Below are 25,088 nucleotides of genomic sequence, written 5' to 3'. Positions count from 1 at the left end.
AATACAAAACCTGTGGCAGGGGCTAGAGAGGCTTGCATATCATGCCCCGCTCCACCCTGGGACCTCTCCGTTCACCAGTACCTCTTGTGGGCCAGACCAGTCCCGTTCCTGAGCTTTCCCTGGTCCCCAGCTGTCCACAGCCCACTGACCACAGAGCACAGGAACATTCTGGGTCTTTCTAGCAGCTCTCTATGCTGCTTTCCCTTCTGCTCCAGCAGTTCTTTGCTCTGCCAGCCAGCCCTCAGCCTCCCAGCTCAGAGAAAATGTCAAGTACCCTACCTTGGGGCTACCCACCAAGCCAGCTGGGCTTAAGTCACCTCATCTTGGAGCGCCTGGAAGAACATACCCAAGGGGCAGCAGAGCGCTTGCTCCCCCAGCTCAGGACTTGGTAACCTTCCTCATTTCAGGTGGGCCCACTGCCACATGAGTCCGTTCACCTGACCACTGAAAGAGAGGCTCAGGTTGTCTCTCAGGGATCCTCTGGAGCGTGCCCTAGAGTTTGTGTTTCATGTAGAGAAAAAAAAAAAAAAAATGACCTAACGTAGCTAGCCTGCGTCAAATACTTGTTAAATTACCTGGTGTTGTCTCCCATTATTTTGCAGAGAAATGGTGCCCCGCTTGGAAACCATGTCAATCATGTTAATAGTGATAGGAGAGAGTCCCTTCAGCACACCAATACCACCCACCGTCCCCTGCATGTCCAAAGGCCTTCAATGCCACCTGCAAGTGATACTGAGAAACCGCTGTTTCCTCCAGCAGGAAATTCGGTGTGTCATAACCATCATAACCATAATTCCATAGGGAAGCAAGTTCCCACCTCAACAAATGCCAATCTCAATAATGCCAATATGTCCAAAGCTGCCCACGGAAAGCGGCCCAGCATTGGGAACCTCGAGCACGCGTCTGAAAATGGGCATTACTCCTGCAAGCATGATCGAGAGCTCCAAAGAAGGTCCAGTATTAAAAGGTAACCTTGAAAGGGTGATGCCGGTGTCTGCCTCTTGTCACACCCGCTCTGCAGGGCCAGCCTTCTGCCCTGGGCTCTGGCCCACGGTAACTCCCTGAAGACGTTTGTATTTGAACTTGAGTGCCACTTACCTCTTGGGCTCTCTGTACGTTGCCTGTGTGAGGGACCTACCACATAAGGGGGTCACCCACTACCCACCTGCTGAATGCATGCTCTTAGAACAACAGCAGCCACAAAATCTACCTTCCTCAGTTATGGCAACACGTCTTGGGGTAGGAGTTGGTGAATGCCTTCTATAAAGGGCCAGTATTTTAGTTTTGGGGACCATTCAGTCTCTCTTGTAAAACTCTCCAGCTTTGCCATAGCAGGGTGAACACAACCAGGGAGCATTCTTAAGTGAAGCACTTGGGTTCCCCTAAAGCTGTGCGTGTAGCACTGGGATTTGGACTTTGTAGGGCTAGAAAGGGCGAAAGGGTTCACTTCTTTTTAGTTTGTTTTCTGCCCTTTATAAATGTAAAATCTCTTCCTAGATCATGGGCCACACGAAAACAGATAGTAGGCCATAGCTGGCCAGCAAACTATGGTTTGCCTGCCCCTGCTCCAGAAGACAGGCTGGTATCTATGCAGCTAATGCTTTTGGAAATGTTTAACTCTTCTCTTCTCCCTCCTTCCCATGGTATGCCTTTCCTGGATAGAACCCGCTATTATGAGACTTACATTAGGTAGGTGCTTGCCGCTTCTGTCTTTGTTTGACAACTGTGCTGTCCTGTTACCCACTACATTTGCTCAGTGCCAAGGAAGAAGAAAAGTATCTTTTTGGCCAAGTCATCAAAGCATTTGTTCTCAAAATGCCAGAGCTTTGCATGCATGAATGGGCAGTTCCCACTTATTTCTCACAAAGGGACTGGTGCCCACCAGTCTGTCCACTTTCCCTGCCCCTGTATAGCTGGGTAGGTCTAAGCTGCTGTAGGGGTCCAGATTCTCATGTGGACTTAGGAGAAGCGCAGCCCAGACATCCTGAAAACCAGGCCCCAGATCCCTCTGGTTAACGTGCGTGCGTGCGTGCATGCGTGCGTGCGCGCCTGTGTGGTGGGATAATCTCATGTGCATGTGTTAACTAGACTTCCTTATGGTTGGAATGGTCACTTTGCTGGGGGTAAGAGAGGAAAGGCCTTCAGGATCTTAAGTAAGACCAGGAGGTTCTTCATCCGAGGAGTGAGCAAATGAGTTGCTCTCGGTTGATGTCACTGAACCCTTTGGGGCTCCTGAGGCTTGAGGCCAGAAGGCAGGGCATTTCAGGGAAATCGTGTTCTAACAGGGCAGGGAAGTCTGTGGGAACCTCAGGAAAAATTTTCCAGGAACACCTCTCAGGTGGCACAAAAGCCAGAACTTGTTCAGGGGCCTCGATTTGATAGGGCAGGACTGAAATCTCTGTGCCAGGTTCTGAAGTCACATTGACTGGTGCTGGGGTGGGGGAGTGGAAGTAGGAGGGCTGGGAACCTAGGGACTTTTCTTGGGATGCCTGACTCCAGAGTGGGAGACTCTAGGTCTGTCTTGCTCTGTTATTAACATTATACCTTCTGTCTATGTCTCAAGGTCTCTAGGCACAGTGGTTTGGCCCCAGCCCTGTGCAAGGTACTGAGACCACAAGCACACACACACACACACACACACACACACACTGATAGGCACAGTGGTTTGGCCCCAGCCCTGTGCAAGGTACTGAGACCACAAGCACACACACACACACACACACACACACACACACACACACACACACACANCACACACACACACACACACACACACACACACACACACACACACACACATGCACAGGTGTACAGGCACAGGGCACTTTGGCCAGGGTCTGAGTAGTCTTATGGCCTGGGGGCAGGGTTGTGTAGGAAGAAGCAGGCAACTCTGAGGGAGGACACAGGCTGTTACAGAGGCCTGGCTGAAGGATCTAACTGCCACCTCCTCGAGCTCTCAGATCTCTTTCCCAACTGCAGGTCTGAGTCAGGAGATGAGCAGTTTCCAACCATTTGCCGTGAAGACCCTGAGATCCACGGCTACTTCCGAGACCCCCGCTGCTTGGGGGAACAGGAATATTTCAGTAGCGAGGAGTGCTGTGAGGATGACAGTTCTCCCACCTGGAGCAGGTGAGGGGCTCAGCCTGGGCGGGGCCCAGAAGACCAGCCCTCCCCCACTCTGCTCCTGTTCGAGGCTCAGAGAGCCACACATACTCAGGATTCCTCTGACACATCAGGGCAGGAGTTCAAGCTTGCCTTATTTCATCCTGGGTCCCTCAGAAAGGCTCTGGCCCTGGGAACTGGACCTCCACGGTGTGAGACCCTGCCATCTCAGAGGTTAGATTGTTTTTTGGGGGGGGGGCGGGTATTTCCAGGCAAGGCCTTTCTACATAGCACTGGCTATCCTGGAACTCACTCTGTAGACTATGCTGGCCTAGAACTCATCTCCCAAGCACTGGGGTTAAAGGTATGCTCCACTGCATCTGGCCTGAGAGATGAGTTCTTATTAACTGACTTAGGAACACCAGCCTCGGCTGTTTGCATAGCACACTGGTTGGAGTCTCTGTGATTCCTGCTTCCTATGCCAATGAAAGGGCCTCCTGAGGGTAGGGGGACAAGAGGTAATAACAGCTTCCCTCAAGCAGAGGTGCTCCCCCAACTTCTGTCCCGCAGAAAGAATGCTGCTGGCTAAAATAGACATTGTACAGGGCTGGGGATATGGCTCAGGGATGAAGAGTGTTTGCCGTGCTTCCAGGGGACCCGGGTTCTGTTTGTAGCACCCATGTGGCACGTGGTGCTAACAACTATCACTCCAGTTCCAGGGAGATCTGATGCCCTCTTCTGGTCTCAATGGGTATGGCATGCACAGGGCACACATACATGCTCACAAAACACTCAAATATAAAAATAAAAATAAATAAATCTTTTTAAAAATAAGTCACATTGCAGCCAGTACTGCAGGACAAAATTGCCTACCCCCATCATCCTCCCTGACCCGTGACTCACTATTTCATGAGGCTGGGGCCATCAGGTTGAAATGGTGCTATGGTGAAGCCTTGCCTGGCCCCAGAGACACAGCCTGACCTTTACCTGTGCTCTGACAGGCCCTTTCCCACCACCTCCCGCCAACGCCCAACTTGCACATTCACTGGTTTGGAGCCACATAGACCTATGTACACCCCACCTCTGGGGCTTGTCATCCCACATCTCCCTTTCAGGTGTCCCAGCCACCCCTGCTGGTCTCAGTCTACTTTAACAACAGCAGCAGGCCAGCCTTCGCATCTCTCCTACTTGGAACTGAAGCATGCCCTTCCAACAAGAACCCAACCGTGGAACCCCCCACCACTCTCTCCCATTTTTTACATTGTACTGAGCCTGCACCCTGATGGCATGCTCTAAGCTCCATGTCCTGCCGGGTCCCTGGAGGGCAGATCCTTGGGACAGGGGTCTCCAGAAGACCAGTAAAGGGTAGCCCGTTGACAAGCTTTCTTTGATCACAGTTTGCTTCAGGCCTGAGGGTATCCCGGGCATGAAAATGACTGCCATGTGTCTTATCCCAAGCCTCCAGCTCCATTCTCTGGAGATGGTCCTTGTTTTCTACCTGGAAGCTTCCACCACTCATAAGACAGGGCTTGTAGGAGTTAGGTCAAGGCTTCTTGCCCAGACCCTCACATGACCAGACCCTCACATGAACCTTCTCATGTTTTCTCTCACTGACTGCCAGGCAAAACTACAGCTACTACAACAGGTACCCAGGCAGCTCCATGGACTATGAGAGGCCCCGAGGCTACCACCACCCCCAAGGCTTCTTAGAAGATGATGACTCTCCCACTGGCTATGATTCACGGAGATCTCCGAGGAGACGTCTTCTACCTCCTACCCCACCATGTGAGGCCAGCTTTCTTGTTTAGGGTGGAGCCTCCCATCCTAACCCTGGGATAATAATTGATGTGTGTTACCAGGGAAGGACTGGTAACTCCTAAGATTAGCCAGTATCCAGGTAGACAGTACTTTCCTGGCCCAAAGCAAAGTGGGGGCTGTCCTTTCTCCTGTACCTGTGGGCATCCCCAAGTCTCTGCCAACCCCCAGAAGGGCATTTGAGTTTTGCCAAGTGTGGGTATTTGATGATGGTTAAGAATAGCCATTTCTTGTGTTTCGGAGGAAGGAAGCTAAACTGAGGATTCTGTTTAGTAACCAAGAACAGCCGAAACACGGGAGCTCCTGAGCCTGACTGAGCACACAGGAAAGACCATGGGTGGCCATGCCCCACCCCAGCTGCCACGGCCTGCTGGGAGTCTAGTCAGATCCATTTGAGTGCTTAATGTTTAATTAGCCCCAAACACATGCTGCTAAATGAAGCCTTTCCTTAACCCAAATGGAACAGGTATAAGCGGGGCCCAGCAGGGGTCTTTACCCTTTGGTTCCTGCCACCCCTCTTCCAGGTCTGTGTCTTCACTTATCCCACACCTACATGGCCAAGGGGACACTTTTGAGTGTCCTGGTCCCAGGGCAGTCCAGTTTGCAGACCTGGGGGAGGGGGAACATGGCTAAACTGGCCTGCATTCTTAGCCAGTGGGAGTGGGTAAGGGCAGATAGGTGAAAGAGCTACGTCTTACAGAGGCTGTAGTGCAAAGCTCACTGGATGAGGGGACCTGGGGCTTATTTTAGCGGTAGATCCTGAATGGGTGGGAGGGGTTGTTTTTCTTCCAGTTCTGAACAGCTGGCCTGCCTAGGTCTCAGGGTCTAGAGGTTGTGCCGGCCAAGAGGACCATTTTTTTTTTTTTTTTTGTGATTGCACTGGTTAGTAGGCCAGGAGTGCTCTTCTTTATAAGGAGTGCCGGCTCACCTGGAAGGCCCTAGCATACCCCTCAGTATTAACTCTGTTTCCGCTCCACTGGCCATTGCTGGCCAGCCAATGACCAGGGCTTGGCCCGCTCCTCATTGTGGACCCGTCTTTTTGTGAAGTCCAAGGTGTCTGGGAGGCCTCTTTGGTCCAGTCCCTGAGGATCCATGAACTGAGGGCTTGCAGAAGCCCAGCAGTACAGAAAGTATAGTTGGATTAATGCAAAGCACAGATGGGGGTGGGGGTGGGGCTCCCTGAGGCCCACCATAGGGTGGATGAGCTTCTAGGACTCTGCCAAGGACTTCTTGGCTCTGCCAAGGGATCCCAGAACTCTAAACCCGGTACACTATAAACCCAAAAGCTGTGGACCCTCGGTGAGCCTCTATCCGCAACTGCTGTCAGCACACAGCAACTACTTTGATATACTCACATCTAAGCTAGGGAAGGTGGGCTCTTCCTAAACAAAGAATTTGGCTATTTTTCCCTGGTTAAACTGATTGACAGAATTCCCTCATTCTAAAAACAAAGGCTTAAATATGGGGACCTCAGAAAGATGCAGAGTGTTTGTAGGGCGGAGATAGGATAGCATGGCACGACTACGATTCTAGAATGGATCTCTGTAGTGCATCTTGGGGCTCGTAACTCAGCACGGATTCGCTGGGCTGCCTGAGAGTGAACATTCGAAGTGATTCGTTGCTCCCGTATCGAAACATCCCACAGCTGGCTTGCTCCTTTTAGTCTTCCCATCCCTAGATAGGGCATTATGCAATTGTTTCTCTTGGATGAAGCATGTGGCCTGCTGCTTCCTGGCCTCCTTGCCGAATGCCTCAGGAAGTAGTCTTGACTGTCAAGACACATTGTCCAGACAGAACTTACGTCACCACAGCATCCTGTGCTTTTGCTCCCCAGCCCATCGGAGGTCCTCCTTCAACTTTGAGTGTCTACGCAGGCAAAGCAGCCAAGACGACGACGTCCTTCCATCACCTGCCCTGCCTCACCGTGCTGCTCTGCCCCTGCACCTGATGCAGCAGCAGGTGAGCCGCTCTGGCCCCACCTGGGGTGCACTCTCCCCAGGGATACACATGGAGGAAGCAAAGAGCCTGCCTATCCCTGGTAGCTCCCCCAGGGCCCGTTCTGCTGGAGTTGCACATGCAGCAAAGGGTGGACCGGGCATCCTTGAATCCGTGCTTTCTATCAGAGAACACTGGTACAGTCTGAGTTAAGGCAATGCAGCCGCTCGTAAGATTCCCAGTGATGGCTGCTGCTACTAATTATTCCTTCAGAGAAGTGATTCTGTATTCAAGCCACTTGGACAGCTTCTTGTGCATGAATCCTCCGTCCGTGAGAGTGGGTTAAGGGAGCCACATGCCCACATGAAAGGCAACTGAGCCTGTTCTCCATGGGCTCAAGCATAGATGTATGCATGCATTATGTATATATGTATAGATATGTATGAATACATACATATTGTCTTAGGATTTCATTGCTGTGACGAGCCACCATGACCACAAAGCAAAACATTTAATTGAGGCTGATGGTGTCAGAGATTCGTTCCACTGCCATCATGACAGGAAGCGTGGCAGCATACAAGCAGACGTGGTCCTATAGGAGGAACCAAGAGTTCTATATCTTGATCCAAAGGCAGTCAGTCAGGAGTAGGCTCTCATTCTAGAGTGGGCGGAGCCTGAGCACAGGATTGTCAAAGCCCACCCCCACAGTGACACACTTCTTCCAGCAGGCCATGCCTCCTAATAATGCCACCCTCTGGGCCAAGCACATTCAAACCACCACACATACGTTCTTTATAGTTCTTGAACTATCTCATCAGAAGTGCTATGTGTGGAGATTGATGAAGGGAGATGTCAGAAACCTGCACCCACCCAGCCAGCCAGCCAGCAGATCTGGATCTCTGTGAGGTTCTGAACCCAAGCTCTGAACCTATAAGTACTCAGTGGCCATTGCAGATTTTCTAGTCACCTCTGCCAGCACTTAAAATACATGTCTTGGAGTTACTTTATTTTACATGCCTGGATATGTGTCTGCTCACCACAGGCATGTCTGGTGCCCTTGGGAACTGGAGTTACAGATGGTAATAAACTACCCCAGTAGGTACTGGGCATTGAACCTGGGTCCTCTGGAAGATAAATTAGTGATCTCAACCACTGAGCCCATTTGCCTGTATCATCATGGAAGAAAGATAAACTTTTTGAAAGCCCAGATCACTAGATGCTGTAACTCAGACAGCCGAGGAGGTCTAAAAGGGGCCTGTGACCCACCGGGCACAATCCCAAATCTTACCTCAGCCACTGGCCTAGGATTCCTTGGCAACAACTACAGTGTCAGCGCAAACCGGTATTAGCAGACATCCCAAGGTGGCTTTCCCATGAGGGACATGTAAGAATCAGGGCTGTGCCCGGCATTTCAGGGCAGAGAGAACACTCACTGCAGGATGGCAGGCCTTAGAGCAGAGAGAAGTGGTTGTTGCCCCTCATGAGCCAGAGTCCCTGGATTTCCCTGAAGTGTGCTTCAATACTGAAGCCCGGAGAGGCCTGGGTCTTGTGTTCACATACCACAGCTTATCCATCTTCCCAGTCCCTCCTCATCCTGAAGTGGTTACATAAGTTAGTAACTGACAGGTCAGTCATAGAGAAGGCTTTGAGGAAGAGGAAGCCCAGTCTTGTAGGAATCCCCGGTTCCCTGGCCAGCTCACTGAGTGGTCTCTGCTACACATACATCTTCCCCCAGGCTTTTGAGAGGCATCTCTGCACAGCTGCCACATGCCAGACTGGGACCAAGGCTCAGACCTCTCTCTGCTTCCCCCCCTCAGATCATGGCAGTTGCAGGCCTAGATTCCAGTAAAGCCCAGAAGTACTCACCGAGCCACTCTACCCGGTCATGGGCCACCCCTCCAGCAACCCCTCCATACCGAGACTGGAGCCCATGCTACACCCCTTTGATCCAGGTGGACCGCTCAGAGTCTATGGACCAGGTCAATGGCAGCCTGCCGTCCCTACACCGCAGCTCCTGGTACACAGATGAACCTGACATCTCCTATAGGACTTTCACGCCAGCCAGTCTGACTGTTCCCAGCAGCTTCCGGAACAAAAACAGCGACAAGCAGAGGAGTGCAGACAGCCTGGTGGAGGCAGTGAGTATGGGTGGCCTTTGACCTCTGGACGAATCTTAGGTGGCAGCGGAAACAGGAGAGCAGTGGTCACATGGGGAGGGGGCAGTGGTGGGCTCTGCAGCATTTAAGGCCTGAGTGAAAACCAGCTAGCACTGCCGAGTCCCACCAGAGAGTCCCACCCTTCAGTACCAGTCTGTACCACATCCCCAGTGCTCTCTTTCTCTCTTGCTCAGCCGAGTGGAGCTTCTCGGCTCTCGACACCGGCAGAGCTAAGCTCATTTATGGTTAACGTCGTGTATAAAGATTAGCAGGCATGGCTGACAGGGTCCCCAGAGCACGCTGAGCACTGAGAGTGGATGCAGACCTTCCCTCATGCCATCCACCTATCTCTTGTACAGGTCCTGATATCTGAAGGCTTGGGACGCTACGCGAGGGACCCCAAATTTGTCTCAGCGACAAAACATGAGATTGCTGATGCCTGTGACCTAACCATAGACGAGATGGAAAGTGCAGCCAGCACCCTGCTCAATGGCAGCGTGTGCCCTCGAGCCAACGGGGACATGGGCCCCATCTCACACCGCCAGGACTATGAGCTCCAGGACTTTGGTCCTGGCTACAGTGACGAGGAGCCAGACCCTGGGCGAGAGGAAGAGGACCTGGCAGATGAAATGATTTGCATTACCACCTTGTAGCCCAGTGAGGGCAGGCTGGCTCCAGCCTGAGACGGGCACGGGAGGGCCAGGGATAAAGTGCCTCATAATTAGGAAAGTTTAGGCACTAGTTGGGAGAAAAAAAATGCTCAATTAGACTTTTGTACAAGTGATTTCATGCCTCAAGGAAGCCATAAACCTGGTAGGAACAGGTTCTGATCGGCCAGGCATGTGCTATGTTACATGCTCAGGCCCAGCCTCAGAAGACAGTATATCTGGCCTGCACAGAGGCCAGAGGGCTGCCCAGGAGTTCGTGTCTCCCATCCAGGGTTCATGCCCATGCCCCTTTGCCTGCAGACATGAGAGAGGTTAAAGGTGATGACAGTCACCACGCCTGTGTCATTACCTCAACCATTGGTCTAGCATATCAGACACTCACTGGGGCTGGCATATCCCTTTCTGAGCCCCCTCCCCCAACACACTGGTTCCTGGTTTCTGTGCAGCTGTTCTGAGTGGTACACATCAGAACCCAGCCACTAGTGGTCATGACAAGGGGGAGTGGGACCGATCGTTTTATTAAGCGATGCCAGTTTACATAAGAGACCAGCACTCAGACGGTCAGCTCTGTCACATCAAGGGCAACTGTAAACTGGAAGAGAACCGCACTTGCAAACCAGGTAAAACTTAGATACGTTTAGTTTGTTTAAAAATTATAGATTTACTGTACATGACTTGTAATATACAATTTGTATTTGTAAAGAGATGGTCTATATTTTGTAATTATCGTACCGTATTTGAGCTGCAGCAATACCCACGGGTCCTAACAATCGTAGTTTCCCACCAAAACCTAGAAATTATTAGTATTTTTACTTGGGCTAAACAGAATTAGGAGAATTAAAGCCAATTCTCACATATTCAGTAAAAGAATCTTTTGGGGATAAACTTTTGAGTTCCTAAGAACTTGGCACTTCAGAACTTTTTCTAAAATATTTTGAGTTACTATAAACCTATCTTTCCGTAAGATATCGAGTTGACTAATTTGCAGTCTTTTCTTTGGGTTCTATGATTTTATATTGCACCTCCCACCCACATGGGTTGCCGTTGACTTTGGTTTGGTTTTATTTTCACAACCCTCTGGTCAGTTGGTTATGCAGCAGGTCCAGCTGGCTACTCTGCCCAGTGGCATCCACTGGTCTGGCTTCCTCAGCTGCCCATGCAGGATGCTTCTGGGTCTCGGATACGGAACTGCACAGGTGAGCGGCCCACGTCTGCTCACATCCCCAAGGATGCTTAAGAACTAGGAGCTATACTGCGGGGGGGTGGGGGGGGTGGGGGGGTAGAGGGGACCACTGTGGTGTCCCGTGAATGCCGGGGTCTGTGGAATCCTGTCGCCTTTCACAGCTGCTGTGCAGGGTTCTCATCGACAGCAGTCACACACAGCTGAACGAGGGCTGACGCTTTCAGGAGAACACAAGCGCTCTGACTAGGCACCTAGGGACAGTTAGCTTTGGAAACTGAACTGTCGAGATTTCCTGTCAGCGGCATGAGCTCTCATCCCATCACTTTCCTAAGGATTCTCTGCAATCAAAAATACAGGTAGCAATTTGGGTTCAAAATTTTTAACTAGTACACAGATAACCTGTGGAAACAATTTTTTTTTTTTTTTGTAAATAAATTTTATTATAAAGACCTCGCAAACCTCTTCGGAAGACATTCTTACTCCAGATGCAGGCAAAAACACTTCAAGGTTTGTAAATGACTATTTCCTGACATAAAGCCTTTTTTTATTAAAATGCAAAACGTTCTTCAGAATAAACTCTGTATAATGTCGTCATATGGAGAGCTCTCCTCACACAGCTGGCTCTACCGGGAGAGCTTCGGGCGGCTTTTTCCTGCCCTTGGTCTCAGAGGCCGATAGTAACTTCACACCAGCTGCAGAGAGTGCTGTTCTCCTAAAGGGCTAAACCACCATCAGCATTTACCTTGGACTCTGTCGTGCTGGGTTTCTGTCTGTCTGTCTGACCGTGCGACTTAACATCAGCAGATCACACTCGAATGTGTTCTGGAATGGATGATCTTTCCCAAAGTCAGCCGTCAACGCTGCCTGGCGTTTCAGGTTGTCTTACTTCCCAGTATGTCTGCTTTAAGCCTGGTTCAACCTCTCATCTAATATTAAATTTCTCTTTGTAAGAAAAATTTAAAGTTGTAGAGCATGTTTTTTTTTTCCTCCCCTTTAAGGAAGTTTTAAGACTAAATAGTTCTGCTTTTTGGTTTTCCTACTCTGCCCCACCCCCCTGATATTGAGGTCTTTGGAATGCTGCTTTTAGTTTAAGCTCCTGTTTTTAATGACATTCGAAGTGTGGAAGTCACTATGATCTGCTCACTGTCAGCAAGAACCTCATTCGGAATGTCCGTGAGGTATGTGGACATGCACTCTATAGCTCTAGAAGGGTACACTTTGAGGGTGTAGCCCTAGCCACTTGAAGAGAGCATAGCTGGGGTGCACCGCCCACTTCACAGGGGTCCAGCTCTTAAGCCAGACCAACTCTTATTTTGTGCTGTGTGCTTTTTACTATCTATGATCTTCATCATCTCTGCCTTTATTTAGGGGGGGAATGGAGTGTTGGTTTACTTGTACAAACACCACCAAATCACGGGCACACCTTTCACAAAACCCACTCCAGCTGTGCTTTTCCCAGAGGGCAGTGGAGCCCTAGGGCGAGGCCAAGTCTCTGACTTCTGCTCTCAGAACCAGGGTGAAGAGTGTGGGTGAATATGCAGCAGCCCAGCCGGCAGGAGCTATGCAGGTCACCAGCTTGGGCCTAGGGGGTAGGTCATGTCCTGCCCCCACACACACACCCCAGTTTGAAGATTAAAATCTTTGCATTCTGTTTGATATTGTGGTAGTTTATCAGTGGAAATATGAAAAATCGTGGGGCCTGAGGGATGTAGTGTGCGGGGAGGTGAGAAGAATCTATTTGAATTTATGGAAATGACCCTGCAGCTGGTATTGGAGGCAGGGCTCATGTGTTACATTGTCCCTACCTTCTGCTTCTGTGTTTGGTCATGCTGTCCCTGTCTCCATCCATGATCTGTCTGTGACCCTGTCAGGAACACACTTGGCCAACAGTGAGATGGGCCCAAGTCCCATCAACACAGCCGGGCTCCCCGCGGTTCTTTTTGGTGCTAGGGGTCAACCCTGGGCCACATGCTTGCTAGGTGTGGAGGTACTGGTTTCGGCAACATGTGGCCTTCCGTGTTTGGGGTATTACAGGCTCTTTGCCAAGCAAGGAGCCTACTTAGCCTGTCCAGTTCCCCCAGGAGACTCAGTCTAACTGCCTGTGTGAACCCCACTTTAAAACAGAAGCAGGATTGTACCATTCTACCACTCTGGCTCCCTCGTGGCACTGGGACTTCCAGACAAGCCCGGCACGTGGATTCAGCACGGCAGGCAGGACTCTCCTGCCTATTCATCCATTCAGTTTGGGCTGGAAACCGGAACAGCTGTCAGGGCTTCAGTGAGGATCCGTCCAAGCCACATGTTCTATCCTGATACCATCTGTGAGTCCTGGGCATGTAACATTTACTTCTTGTCTCCGGAAACTCGTTGCCTAAATCACATCGGCACGTGAAGCCGGCCTCCCTATGCCGAAGTGAGAGAAAGGCCGGACTGCGACTGAGGAGCACGCCGGGGCGATCTTCACTTAGTCTCAAACACCGCTGAGCCTGAGAGAAGAGCATGGCCCTCCCAGGGGTGACACCTGTGCTGCTAAAGATGCTACGGATGACAGCTGTCTAACACCTGCCCTGTAAGGACCTCTTGGCAGACCTAGGGTTTCCTTGACCAGGAAAAACCAAAAACCAAAACCAAAAGGCAAGGAACAGGTGAGATGAAACAAGAGCAGCCTGGTTTTCAAAGTAAAAGAGATGGTTTATAATTTGTTTTTGAACCCTCTGAAGGAAGGGGTCTTCTCAGACTCACAAGTTCAGAAGGCAGCTCCTGCCAGTCGATCCTAGGGGACCCTGGAATCCTGCCATTCCCCACCCCCAGCAATGTGATTTCTATACAACGACCCCTTTCTTCCCCACTACAGACGATGGCTTTGGGCATCTTCAGGAACACTAACCTACAACGCATCTGACCCTCGTTCTCTCGTAAGAGCAGTCGGGATGAGGCATCTTGGCTCAAAACTTAAGTTACCGGTTACATCGAGATTATGAGCAATTTCCAGATCAAAGAGCTCTTGTACATGCCGCTGGTATCTGCTCCCCTGGCCCAAGACTCAAACACTGGCTGGTTTATCTTTCACTCCAAAGTCCTTTGCTGTTCTCCACCAGCCTTGGCTCCATGCTCTCTGTTCTCACGTCTAGGGAATGAGAAACGGCCAGCGCTGTCTGCAGAAGTAGCTCTGGTGCCTGGGCCACTTCCAGGGCCACCGTGAAAGGTCCTCCGTAGGCTCATGTCCTTGGCATGAGGTAGTGACTGGCATGTGGGACTGGCTCTATATTCCTGCACTTTTGTGTGGTAAGGGTTAAACAATAAAATCTTTGGCAGTAAGGCCAAAATGGCCTTTTCTTGAACAACGTCCTACAAGCCTCTCATCTGGACGGTTTCATGAGAACCAGAGAGGTAGGCGTGAGTTGTGCAGTCACCTGAGCCCTTGTCCCTGCGCTTCGATCTTCAGATTTAAATCAGGGCGGGAGAGAAGTGCAGAGGGGGATAAGGCGGCCTCCAGCCGCTGCCTTTCCCTCTAATCAGGGACCTGAGCTCAGGTAACCAGCCTGGCTGAGCGGCTGCCTGCCTCTTGGCTTCAGCTAAAGCTTCCTTGGAGAACCCAGTCCAGTTCAACCACCCTGACTTTGCAGGAATGGCCTCAGGTGGGAGCCCAGGGAAAGGATCATCCCAGGCCTTCCTAGAAGCAGAGCTCTGGAGACAAGAAAACCATGGAGAGCCATCAGAGAGACACTGGGCAAAGGGACTTGCCTCACTGGCTGCCATGACCTCATTTCCTCAGAAACCATGAAAGTCTGAGCCAAGAGCAGGGGTATCTGGGTCCCAAGTTTCTATACCGTTTCAGAAATAATCTAGGGCAGGGCTGTACTGGCTGGATCTCTTGGCTTGGCCTGAGTTCCTCTGTCGTCCTCAGGCAATGGCTGTCTGTCTTAACGCTGGGTGTCCAGAGTCTGGGGCTTGTAGACAGGAACATTCTGGTCCCCGAGTGCAGGTTGTCCTTTAATAATGTCGGCTGCCTTCTCAGCAATCATTATCGTGGGAGCGTTCAAATTGCCGCTGACCACGCTGGGCATGATGGAGGCATCAACGACCCTGAGGTTTTCTACGCCGATGACCTTGGTCTGCGCGTCGACCACAGCGGTGGGGTCAGAAGGCTGGCCCATCTTACAGGTGCAGGAGGGGTGGTACGCACTGTCTGCGTTTGCCCGCACAAAGGCATCTATCTCTTTGTCTGATTGGACATGGCTTCCGGGCTGCAGCTCTTTACCCCGAAAGGGAGCAAAGGCTTCCTGGTCAAAAATCTCTCGGGACAGCCTTACACACTGACGGAAGTCCTCGACATCGGTTTCTGTGGAGGAGAGACAAGTGAGGTCCCCTTCTCTTACTCTGCTGGCCAAACCAGGGGACAAAGGTCAGGGACATGGAGACCCAAGCTACAAGTGCTTTGTTACCGGCAACCAAGTATCCTAGACAAACAGAGCCAGGTTTGTGTCTGAGGTCTGGCATCTCTGTAAGCCACGGGTAAAGATGTACAGTCTATCTCTGCTGCCACGTGGCTGGGAGGTAAAACCTTGCTCACGAGGCACGAGTCTCTGTGGTACATGCAAAGAGGCAGGCTTGGGGATGCACCGTGCTCTCTGGCAGGGAAGGCCAGGCGGGTAGTATGCACAGGCCTGGCAACTGTTCCTCCTACAGACGGGCCTGAGAGTGCTACCTCTGTCCTGCTGTGCCACCTAGAACTGAGGGCAACCCTAGGGTTAGGCAATAGGATCCAGAGTAAGGATGAGGGACAAACGGGAACCTTATGAAAGTTCCCTAACTCGATGGCAGGCCCGGGGGATACAAATGTAGCTTCTGTGTTGTTACCTGTTGACAAGTAGTTGGGATGGATCACAGGGTGGTCCCGAGGGTTGGCACTTCTCAGCTTCAGCCAGCCCACACTTGTGGCCCTCATGGTTCCCACATGCACCTAGAAGGGTTCGGAGGTAACAGTAATCTCCATTAGCTACAGCTCAGAAACTTAGAGAGGCCCCAGGTTCCCTGAGGGTGGGGACTCAGCATTCAGTATATAGCCGTCCATCCTGTCTGGCCTTCACTCCTTTGTCTGAACTGTTCATGGGATGATCCCCGGGCTGTAACATATCCTGCCCTCTACACATCCTGTGGGCCGACTCCTGGGCTCACTCCCCGGGGTGAGTAAGGTTAGGGCTCCCTTTCCTCCTCCAGTCAGACAGGAGCCATTGTGGGCAGAGTACTAAATGGAGGTCTCCATGGTGGGACAGATGACACCGTGAAAATCTATTCTAACGCAGGAGCGTGAAGGCAGAGTCTGCATACCTGGTAAGCTTCCTGCTGGGTGGGTTTCCGCCCATGGTCAATCACTTGAGATGGCAGGAAGTGGAACTGGATGTCCGGATGGGGCACCCCAGGCCGGCTGCGGATGAACCCTCCGGTCTCAAGATGGGATGTGGCTCCATCCCCTGAAGGTCACATGAGGACAAGGCAGAAGAGCTGGTCAGGGTGCAGCAGATGGCCCAGCTCTGTCCCTCTTCTCCCCCATGTCTGTCTCCCTGGGCTTGGGGCTCGGCATGGGGTTCGCCCATAACCTTCATTCTTTCCCCAGACAGCCATACCCAGGGTTACAACTTTAAAAACACCAGCTCCATGCTAAGTGAGGGGCGTCAAGTCTGCCAAGGCCACCTGTGTTATGAGCCCTCCGTCTTGCTGCTCAGTGGGTGTCACCTCGAGCAAGGTCCTGTGCTCAGCCCCTCGACATGTGTGCTACTACTGCCTCTTGTCCCCTTCGCAGAGACCTGCCAGACAGGACCTTTGTATCCTCGCCTCACAGACTGGAAACATTGGCTTGGGCTGTCATCTGGCTTTATAACTAGCAACCTGAGGCTTATCTTGGCTCTGCCCACAGACCGTAGCCACCAAGTTCCCCGGGAGGCAGACCCCACCTGTGTAGCTCCAGAGCCACTCCAGGCCGATGCAGACCTTCCGCAGAGGCTTCTGGGCAGAGTGGAGGGTGATGGGCTGTATGCACGCTTGCTGAACGTAGACCTCCAGGTGGTCCTGCAGGTTCTGCCCCACTCCTGGCACAGGAAGGAATGGTTAGGGAAAATGGCTGACACAGGGGTGAACCCCTGGCTTTGGAAGCGTCTCTCTAGTCCACTTTGTCTTCCTGCCTGCCCTGGCCCCAGCTTGGAAGTTGTTTCCCTGAGACACATCTTCTGCTCTCTCAGACAACTCTGGCTCTTTCTCCAATGTGGCTACAACCGCCTGCTCTGTCACTCTCTCTACAGCAGTCACTCAGGTGCCCTTGATCAGCCCTCCTCAGCAGTGCCCTCCAAGCACAGGGACCACAGTTACAACAGTACTGCGCTTGGGACGTGTCACTGTGTGTGTGTTGAGAAGTGTCACTGTGTGTGTGTGTGTGTGTGTTGGGAAGTGTCACTGTGTGTGTTGGGAAGTGTCACTGTGTGTGTGTGTGTTGGGAAGTGTCACTGTGTGTGTGTGTGTGTGTGTGTGTTGAGAAGTGTCACTGTGTGTGTGTTGGGAAGTGTCACTGTGTGTGTGTGTTGGGAAGTGTCACTGTGTGTGTGTGTTGGGAAGTGTCACTGTGTGTGTTCTGGCCAGGTTGACACTGGTCAGCTCCATCGTCTCCTCCAGCCTGTGAAGGGAGAAGCAGACCCAGGGGACACTACTCAAGCTCATGCAAGATGAAGGGCACACTGGACTGTCAAGGCACAGACTGCTTCCATAGGCCTCCAGGAAAGCTCCCCGAGAAAGGCCAGCCCTCGGGGACACAACACACCCTTTCTAAGATGAAGTTTGGCTCTTCACCTGGACAGTGGCTCTGGAGCCTTGAGCTGGCCTTATTTGGGCTTAGAGCAGCTGGTAAATCTTAGGGACAGACCTGTCACACCACAGACCCGGCCTGGTGGTCATCCCAGCCCCATCCCTGTTACAGGATGCTCTCCTCAGGGTGCAGAAGCTGACTGAGGGAGGGTGAAGGAAACTAGCATAAAGACCCAGGGTCCAGGGGTAGGAGTGTCCAGTGAGACCCAGATGCCCTCAGATTTATAGAAGGGAAGGATGTGACACCGTCAAGAAGTGTCTCACCGCCACTTCAAGCAACAAAGCAGCTAGGTCCGACAGAGCCACCTTCCAGGCAGCAGTCAGACTCACCAGGCAGGTGGCACACCACTGGGATATCCAGTTTCCTGAGGTCATCTGCATTGCCGACACCAGAGAGCATGAGCAGCTGTGGAGAGTTGATGGCGCCCCCACTCAGGATCACCTCCCTGCTGACGTAAGCCTGGAAGAGGCAGAGCTCGATCAATCAATCACACTTCCTGAAAAGCCAGCTGTGTGACAGCCCCTCGGAGAGGCACCCAGTTCCAGCCATTGCTGGGAGAGCGTGGCCTTTGGAAATGACACCACTGTGGAGAATCTGCTCCCAGGTCCTAGACAGAGGACTGAGGAGGGGGCTGGCCGGCTGGCCACTTAAAAGTGATCTGCAGAGTCCCCATGGGTGACTCTCGGTAATAGCTGTAATAGTAACGGGGGACTTGGAAATGGGGGGTAGAGCTCAAGTGAGATGACAGCATACACTTGAGTGATTTAAAGCAAGTGCACAAATAGATCTCCTGAGAAGGGAAGGCCGTCTCTGACATAGCTGAGTGAAGAAAAGCACCATAGTGTGATTCCATTTGTGGATTTTTAAACTTCTAGGGTTGATCTAATGGTTTCTGGCAGGCCAGAACCCTGAAACCATATACTACAGGACTCTCGTGGGGGTAGATGTGACAGGCAGAGGCTTACGGAGGCACTAGGGACCACGGAGTCTGCGGGTGGCAGGAGTTGAGGTCTTCTGACCTCTACGTCCTGTGGGACCCCCGGGGACAATCCTGCCACTGCTGCTGGCTGTCAGCTCATCCTAGGACGAGAGCACGTGGCTGGGGGACAGGAGCAAGAGCCTGATGGCCAGGCTGCTGCCTATCCCCTTCCTGCCCTCTTAAGTCCCCACACGTTCCACGGGAGTCAACTCACCTTGTGCCTCTGGCCGTTCTTGATGTACTCCACACCCACTGCACGGGTACCCTCAAACAGCACTCTGCTTACAAGCGTCTGGACCTCGGCCCTGAGGTTGGGGCGGCTCAGCACTGGGTGCAAGTAGGCGCAGGCTGTGCTCCAGCGCTTCCCTGCGGGATGGAGCAAGGTCAGCTGTGGCCTGCTGCCCTTCCCTCATACCTGGGCACGAGGAACCTGCCGGGGAAAGCAAATCTAGCCTGCCCTTGACAGTGCAAGGCCCACCTTCAAAGGTATGTCTGTGACCTGGATATCCTACCCTGCAGTCCAGGCTACTGAAAGCCCCATGGTTTGCTCTATCCTGCTACTAAGAGGTGATAGCTGGGGCACGATGGTCCTGTGCTGTCTCTTTCGGCCTCAGCTTGCTCATCTGCAGGTCTCTATGATGCCACGCGCTATTCATTACACAGAGCTGTTCTTTCACTCTTCCAGAGCCCCTCCCCCACCCCCCGGCCACTATGTTTTCCCTGGCCACAGGTACCATAGGACTGAAGTCCCTACCTCTCTCGGCTTCCTAGATCTGTGACTATACAGGGTTTGGCTACCCTATCCAGGCTGGGCAGGCCCCTGGGAACTCTAAAGTCACCTCTGCTGTACTGCATGACCTAGAGACACAGTGAATACCCAAGTAGTTGGGTTGTGTCCTGTAATACCTAGGGGAAGTATATAGTTTCTCCCTCTCACCAAACACCATGCTGATTTGCTTATTGACCATGATGGAGTCAGGAGGAATGCCTATAATTAGAGGTAGGGGCTATTAAAAATCAGTGCCTTGGGAGCTGGAGAGATGGCTCATCGGTTAAGAACACTGACTGCTCTTCCAGAGGTCCTGAGTTCAATTCCCAGCAACCACATGGTGGCTCACAACCATCTGTAATGGATCCAATGCCCTCTTCTGGTGTATCTGAAGAGAGCTACAGTGTACTCGTATCCATTAAATAATTTTTTTTTTTAAATTGGTACCTTGGTGGACGGTCATGTCCATCCAGCCGAAGCCCTCCTGTTGGAAGCCATTCATGTCTTCAGTGAAGGGGTAGCCAGCTTGACGTGCTGCCTGCAGGAAGGCCTGATGAAGCGGGTGGTTGGTCTTGCCCCTAGACACATGCAGAGGGCCGTCCCCACCGCGATACATATTGGCACCCAGCTCATGTCTCTGTGCCTTGCGGAAGTAGGGCAGGCAGTGCGCATAGTCCCAACCTTCAGCACCTTCGCGGTGCCAGCGGTTATAGTCCTCGGCGTGTCCTCGGATGTAGACCATGGCATTGAGGGATGAGGAGCCTCCCCAGACCCGGCCTCGTGGCCAGTACAGCACGCGGCCGTCCATGCCGGGCTGAGGCTCAGTGTGATAGTACCAGTTGTATTTGTCATCGCACAAGTTGGCCACGAGGGCAGCCGGCATGTGGATCTTCCACTGAAGCCGCTTGCTCCCCATCAGCAAGTCCTTGGGCCCTGCCTCCAGCAGCAGCACCCGATGATTCGGGTCCTCAGTGAGCCGACTAGCCAGCACACAGCCAGCAGAGCCTGCGCCTACCACCACGAAAGTGTACTCATCCTTGCCCGCAGAGGCAACACTGGCAACAGTGCGGCTGCAAGGGAGGCGTGGCTGGCCCCGCCCAGCCCATGCCAAGGCTCCACGAGGGCTCCGACATCCTTTCCTCCAGCCTCGAAGGACCTGCCACATGCTTCCAATCCAGTTCCTCTATCCGCCCACAGGAGTTGGACGAGTCTTCCTAGAACAGGAAACGTGGTTTTAAGATGCTCAGCTCCACTGCATATACAGAAGCCTGGAGCTGGTTGGTTGGTTATGCCTAACTTGGGCAAGGCCATGGCGCATGATCGCCAAGGCCCTGGGGAGGTAGAACCTGAAGTAGGGAATTTTATTACGGAGATAGTAGTCCAGAATGGGGATTGGGGAAGAGGGGAAGCCCCTCCACAGGCTTGGGGGTTCCCTGGCCAACTTCCCTGAGAAAGGCATAGGAACTTGGAGACTGCTAAACGGGAGGAAGGCTTTCCAGCCTGAGCGACAAGGGACTATTCTCCTACGGCAGGTGAGACATTGCATTTTATTACCAGGAAAACCCAGAAAAGCTCTCCAGATGGAGAGGGACAAAGTAGGCTGAGGGACCAAGACTGGGGAGCTCACAGCCTGAGAGACCCCAAGATGCACTAGGACACAGGGTCACAGCCACACTTTGCAAGGTCAACTTGTAAAGCAGTAGCTTTGACAGAGAAATGCCCATGGCCTAAAAATAATGTTGATTTGTTTTTGCTTTTGAGATCTTCCCCCCCCCCCATGTACACCATCTCGCTCTCTTTCAAACTCACAGCCTCTTTTTCTTCGATAGTTGTTATGTGTAAATATATGTTACGTGTATGGAAATGAGACCTGCTCAGACCTTTCGACGTTACTTGTATATATATGCCAATGACTTTTGATGGGTCTTCTCTCACCAATGACCCACGTGCTTGGAACAAAGGTTGAGAACACCCTAAGGATGCCACTGAGCTCCTGGGGACAAGAGCAGCTGAACCCCGCAACGCCAACAACAACCTCTAGTCTACCCTGAAGCTGAAATGAAAGGACTGAAAAGTCTCTTGTCAACTTTGGCCTGGCCAGATGCAGATGATGACAAATCCCCCTAGCTTTCCCTCAGTCCTGTATCGGTAACCAGGGCCTTCCTGGAAGCAGAGGGAGGGGACAGAGGAAGGCCCACACCTATGTGACAAAAAGTGGTAGGGCCTTCTGGAGCAAGAATTCTGCAGAGAGTTCCCCCCCCCCCCGACCCCCAGCTCCAGGGAAGCAATGCCCATGCTCCACTCTCTAGGGGGAGAGCATTTCCCCCAATGCCCTGCCAGGATAGTTTCGGCCTTTGTAAAAGGACGCCATTTACCCGTCTCCATTAGGCTGCTACACACGTCAGTATTCCATTACAATTTGGAAACACACAAATACACTCTTTACAAAGAGAGAAAGCAAACAACAGAATCAGACCCCCCCCCAACCCCCAGGTGTTATAACTATCAGACAAAGACATGACTCAAAGTCAAGGTCACAGCTATTAGAAATGATTTCATTGACAAGAAGACATGTTGAAGGGACTTTCAAGAAAGTATCAGTGGTCTGAAAAGATGGCTCTGTGGGCAAGGGCACTTACTTCATCAGCCTGGTGACCCCAGTTTAGTCACTAGGACCCACTAAATAAAAGCCAGCACTCCTACAGTGAGATGAGAGATAGAGACAGAAGAATCACCCAGAAATCTGTGGGCCAACTGGCTGAGAGTGCATGTATGGCAGAAACCAGAGAGACCCTGCCTCAAATATATGGAAGGAGAGGTCCCCAGCTCCCAAAAGTTGCCTTGTGACCTCCATGTCCATACTGTGGCATTGTATACCCTCACACCCCACTAATAAATCAATAGAAAAATTGGAAATGATTGATCTGATTTAAGAAGCAAAAAATGCAAGGAAAAGTCCAATGCTAGGACAAGGGAGGTTTGGTTAGATATAACAGGGGGACAGTGACACTGAAGATTGGGGGAAGAGATGTTTCTAGATGAAAATGTGAAGAGAGAAGAGAAAAAGGAGAATGGGGACTTGGGAGCTTTTAGACCATCATGCTAAAGTGTGGGTAAGTGGAGTCCACGCAGGAGAACAACACAAATAGATCAGTTCCACCAAAGATACAGTGTGCCAAAGATACAGTGTGCCAACATGCACACACACACCTTGTGAGAAGAAACAAGATGCTAGGATGAGCCAATATACATAGTAAATAACAACAGTGCAAAACAGTAGCAAACCCAGAGAGATGGTGCCTGGAGAGTTCTCCCAAACACTGGAGGCTGAACACTCCCGGAATCCCTCCAGTCTCTGTCAGAAGAAACAGAGAGAGCACCTCTTTACCCATTCTAGAAGCATCACACTAAAACCAAAACCAGACAGACAAAGACATCAAAGAGAAGAGAACTGTAGATCAGTATCTCTTATGAACAAAGACGAATAAGGATCCTGGCATGGGTCTTACAGAGGGCCAGTACAGCTGGGGGTAGGAGGGGAAGGTGGCCAGACAAGAAAAACCTCCCAGCTAAATTTTAGTCACTCAAATCCAGATAGTTTGTACCCGCAGGTCCAGAAGGTAATAAGTACCTGCTCTCCGGAATGATGGCCTGCGTTCATTCCTTGGAGACCATGTCATAGGAGAGAACTATCTCTCCACAAGCTGTCCTCTGACTTCCACACACAGGCCACAGAATTCTGTCATACACTTGCACATCACACACTCACACACACACACACACACACACACACACACACACACACAATAAATACATTTAAAATGTTTTTAGAGTTTTGATTCCAGTTCTACATAAAAACAAACAAACTTATGTACCACATTCAAGTGGTTTGGTCCCCGGGTGTTCATCATTTGAAATATTTCACATGTGAAAAATCAGTTCATGGGACTCTGAGTTTGTTTACATCCCTCAGAGACCTACAGGATGGTTTCCCTACCTCGGACTCCAAACTGGGTTAATCATTCACACATTTCATGAGCAGGAAAGGACTTGCTTCCTGTGTCCAAATCCATTATCAAGAAAGTATGGGGCCGGCGTGGTGGCGCACGCCTTTAATCCCAGCACTCGGGAGGCAGAGGCAGGCAGATTTCTGAGTTGGAGGCCAGCCTGGGCTATACAGAGAAACCCTGTCTGGAAAAAAAAAAAAAAAAAAGAAAGAAAGAAAAGAAAAGAAAGTGTGGATGGCAGAAGAGAAAAGATCACGTGACAAAAGGAAACAGGGATTCGGGCAGTAGTACCTCATAGAGCAAGCACCTTGTGCTGGTAGACTGCTTGCAGGGGAGGAGCTGGTGAGGGGTGGCCTGAAGGTCACACATGCCACCCCAATGGGAGTTAAAGAAGGCAAAGAGAAAGAAGGAATGGGAGGAGCCACGGAATACAGATGAGAACAACAGAAAAGAACTCCAGGAGAACAATAAGACAAAGACGACACAAAGGTCAGAAATCAGCCCGTTGGCGTATCCGGACTCAGGTTCAAAATATAAGGTGTATTAAATGTCAAGTGGGGTCACGCCTGCACAGAGGGAGACTGCCCTTTGCTTGGTCTTCCTAGAATCAATTCAAGTTCACTTCCTCCTGAGGTCTCGGGGCCATCAAGGCACCCCTTGGAGCTAAGAGCAGAGATGTGAGACAGTGTCCGCGCACTGAAATGAAGTGTAATGGAGAGACACTTGACTGCAAGGGATCTATCGCAGGACTGTGTTGCCAGTGATGGGGAAGAAGACGTTGACTTCTTAGGCACTGACAGCCAAACAGAAACTTCAAAGTGACTGGATAGACTTGAAAAAAAGAAGAAAAGGAAAAGGAAAAGGAAAAGGAAAAGGAAAAGGAAAAGGAAAAGGAAAAGAAAAAGAAAAAAAGAGAAGTGCACATGTGCACACGTGCATGCGCGCATACACACACACACACACACACACACCAGATCCTCCTTTTCCCCCTTCCTCCTCCTCCCCCTCCTCCCTCCCTGAGACTTCAGAAAGCAGCAGTGTTAGTGACAATAAAGAAAAGAGCAGGGGAGAAAGAAAAGTATTCAGGGACTCACAGCAGTTTGACCCTAAGAGGACAAATCTAGAAGACATTTCATAAAGAACTTTCTAGCAGTCTCAGTGACAGAGAAAAAGCCAGGCTTCTAAAACAAGAGCCCTGAGGATAGTACAGCAAATTCATGTTCTGATTGGAAGTCCAGAAGCCTTCGTCTTAATCCAGAGAAGAAAGGGTCTGACAGATGTGGGGGATCTGAAGTTGTCGCAGGGCTGACAGCAGCAGGAGAAGCTGGAGTCCCTAGTCCTGATGTCACAAGCAAAGGGAGGTGGGCACAGCAAAGTCCCCATGAGGAATGGGCAGAAGAAAGGACACTAGAAGCCAGGGCAATAGCTATGGAAGAGAGCACCCAGGAGGACCCAGCAGCGCCCCCCAGTGGGGAGGAGCACAAGGACACCTGTCTGAGAACCAGAGGGCTCCATTTTTCTCACTAGCCAGGCCAACTTACACTTTATCATCTCTCTAACAACAACAACAACAACAACAACAACAACAACGAGGAGGAGGAGGAGGAGGAGGAGGAGG

General features: G+C 51.4%; 2 protein-coding genes across 6 annotated transcripts in view; one reads left to right on the top strand and one right to left on the bottom strand.

The window, feature by feature from the left end:
• Positions 1-11,815, top strand: part of Cacna1d (calcium voltage-gated channel subunit alpha1 D) — a 303,585-nt gene extending 291,770 nt beyond the window's left edge. For 2 of the 4 annotated variants that reach the window (XM_021204129.1, XM_021204126.1), the window contains 7 exons: positions 603-967; positions 1,663-1,689; positions 2,980-3,129; positions 4,724-4,887; positions 6,752-6,876; positions 8,670-8,990; positions 9,368-11,815. In XM_021204129.1, coding sequence (XP_021059788.1) covers positions 603-967; positions 1,663-1,689; positions 2,980-3,129; positions 4,724-4,887; positions 6,752-6,876; positions 8,670-8,990; positions 9,368-9,661 — 1,446 coding nt within the window. In that variant the 3' untranslated portion in view covers positions 9,662-11,815. The remainder of the gene's footprint in view (positions 1-602; positions 968-1,662; positions 1,690-2,979; positions 3,130-4,723; positions 4,888-6,751; positions 6,877-8,669; positions 8,991-9,367) is intronic. The other 2 variants (XM_021204128.2, XM_021204130.2) reach the window with 2 other exon arrangements.
• The window catches only part of Chdh (choline dehydrogenase), a 32,947-nt gene continuing 19,513 nt past the window's right edge, over positions 11,655-25,088 (bottom strand). For both annotated transcript variants that reach the window (XM_021204144.2, XM_029541354.1), the window contains exons 2-8: positions 19,911-20,677; positions 18,909-19,060; positions 18,045-18,174; positions 16,814-16,948; positions 16,191-16,333; positions 15,720-15,822; positions 11,655-15,201 (exon numbers count right to left, since the gene is read on the bottom strand). In XM_021204144.2, the coding sequence (XP_021059803.1) occupies positions 14,783-15,201; positions 15,720-15,822; positions 16,191-16,333; positions 16,814-16,948; positions 18,045-18,174; positions 18,909-19,060; positions 19,911-20,628 (1,800 nt within the window). In that variant the 5' untranslated portion in view covers positions 20,629-20,677 and the 3' untranslated portion in view covers positions 11,655-14,782. The remainder of the gene's footprint in view (positions 15,202-15,719; positions 15,823-16,190; positions 16,334-16,813; positions 16,949-18,044; positions 18,175-18,908; positions 19,061-19,910; positions 20,678-25,088) is intronic.

This window comes from Mus pahari, chromosome 8 (genome assembly GCF_900095145.1).
Source record: "Mus pahari chromosome 8, PAHARI_EIJ_v1.1, whole genome shotgun sequence".
Taxonomy (NCBI): Eukaryota; Metazoa; Chordata; class Mammalia; order Rodentia; family Muridae; genus Mus; species Mus pahari.
The sequence above is the reverse complement of the archived record's forward strand: the minus strand, read 5'-3'. Positions and strand labels throughout refer to the sequence as shown.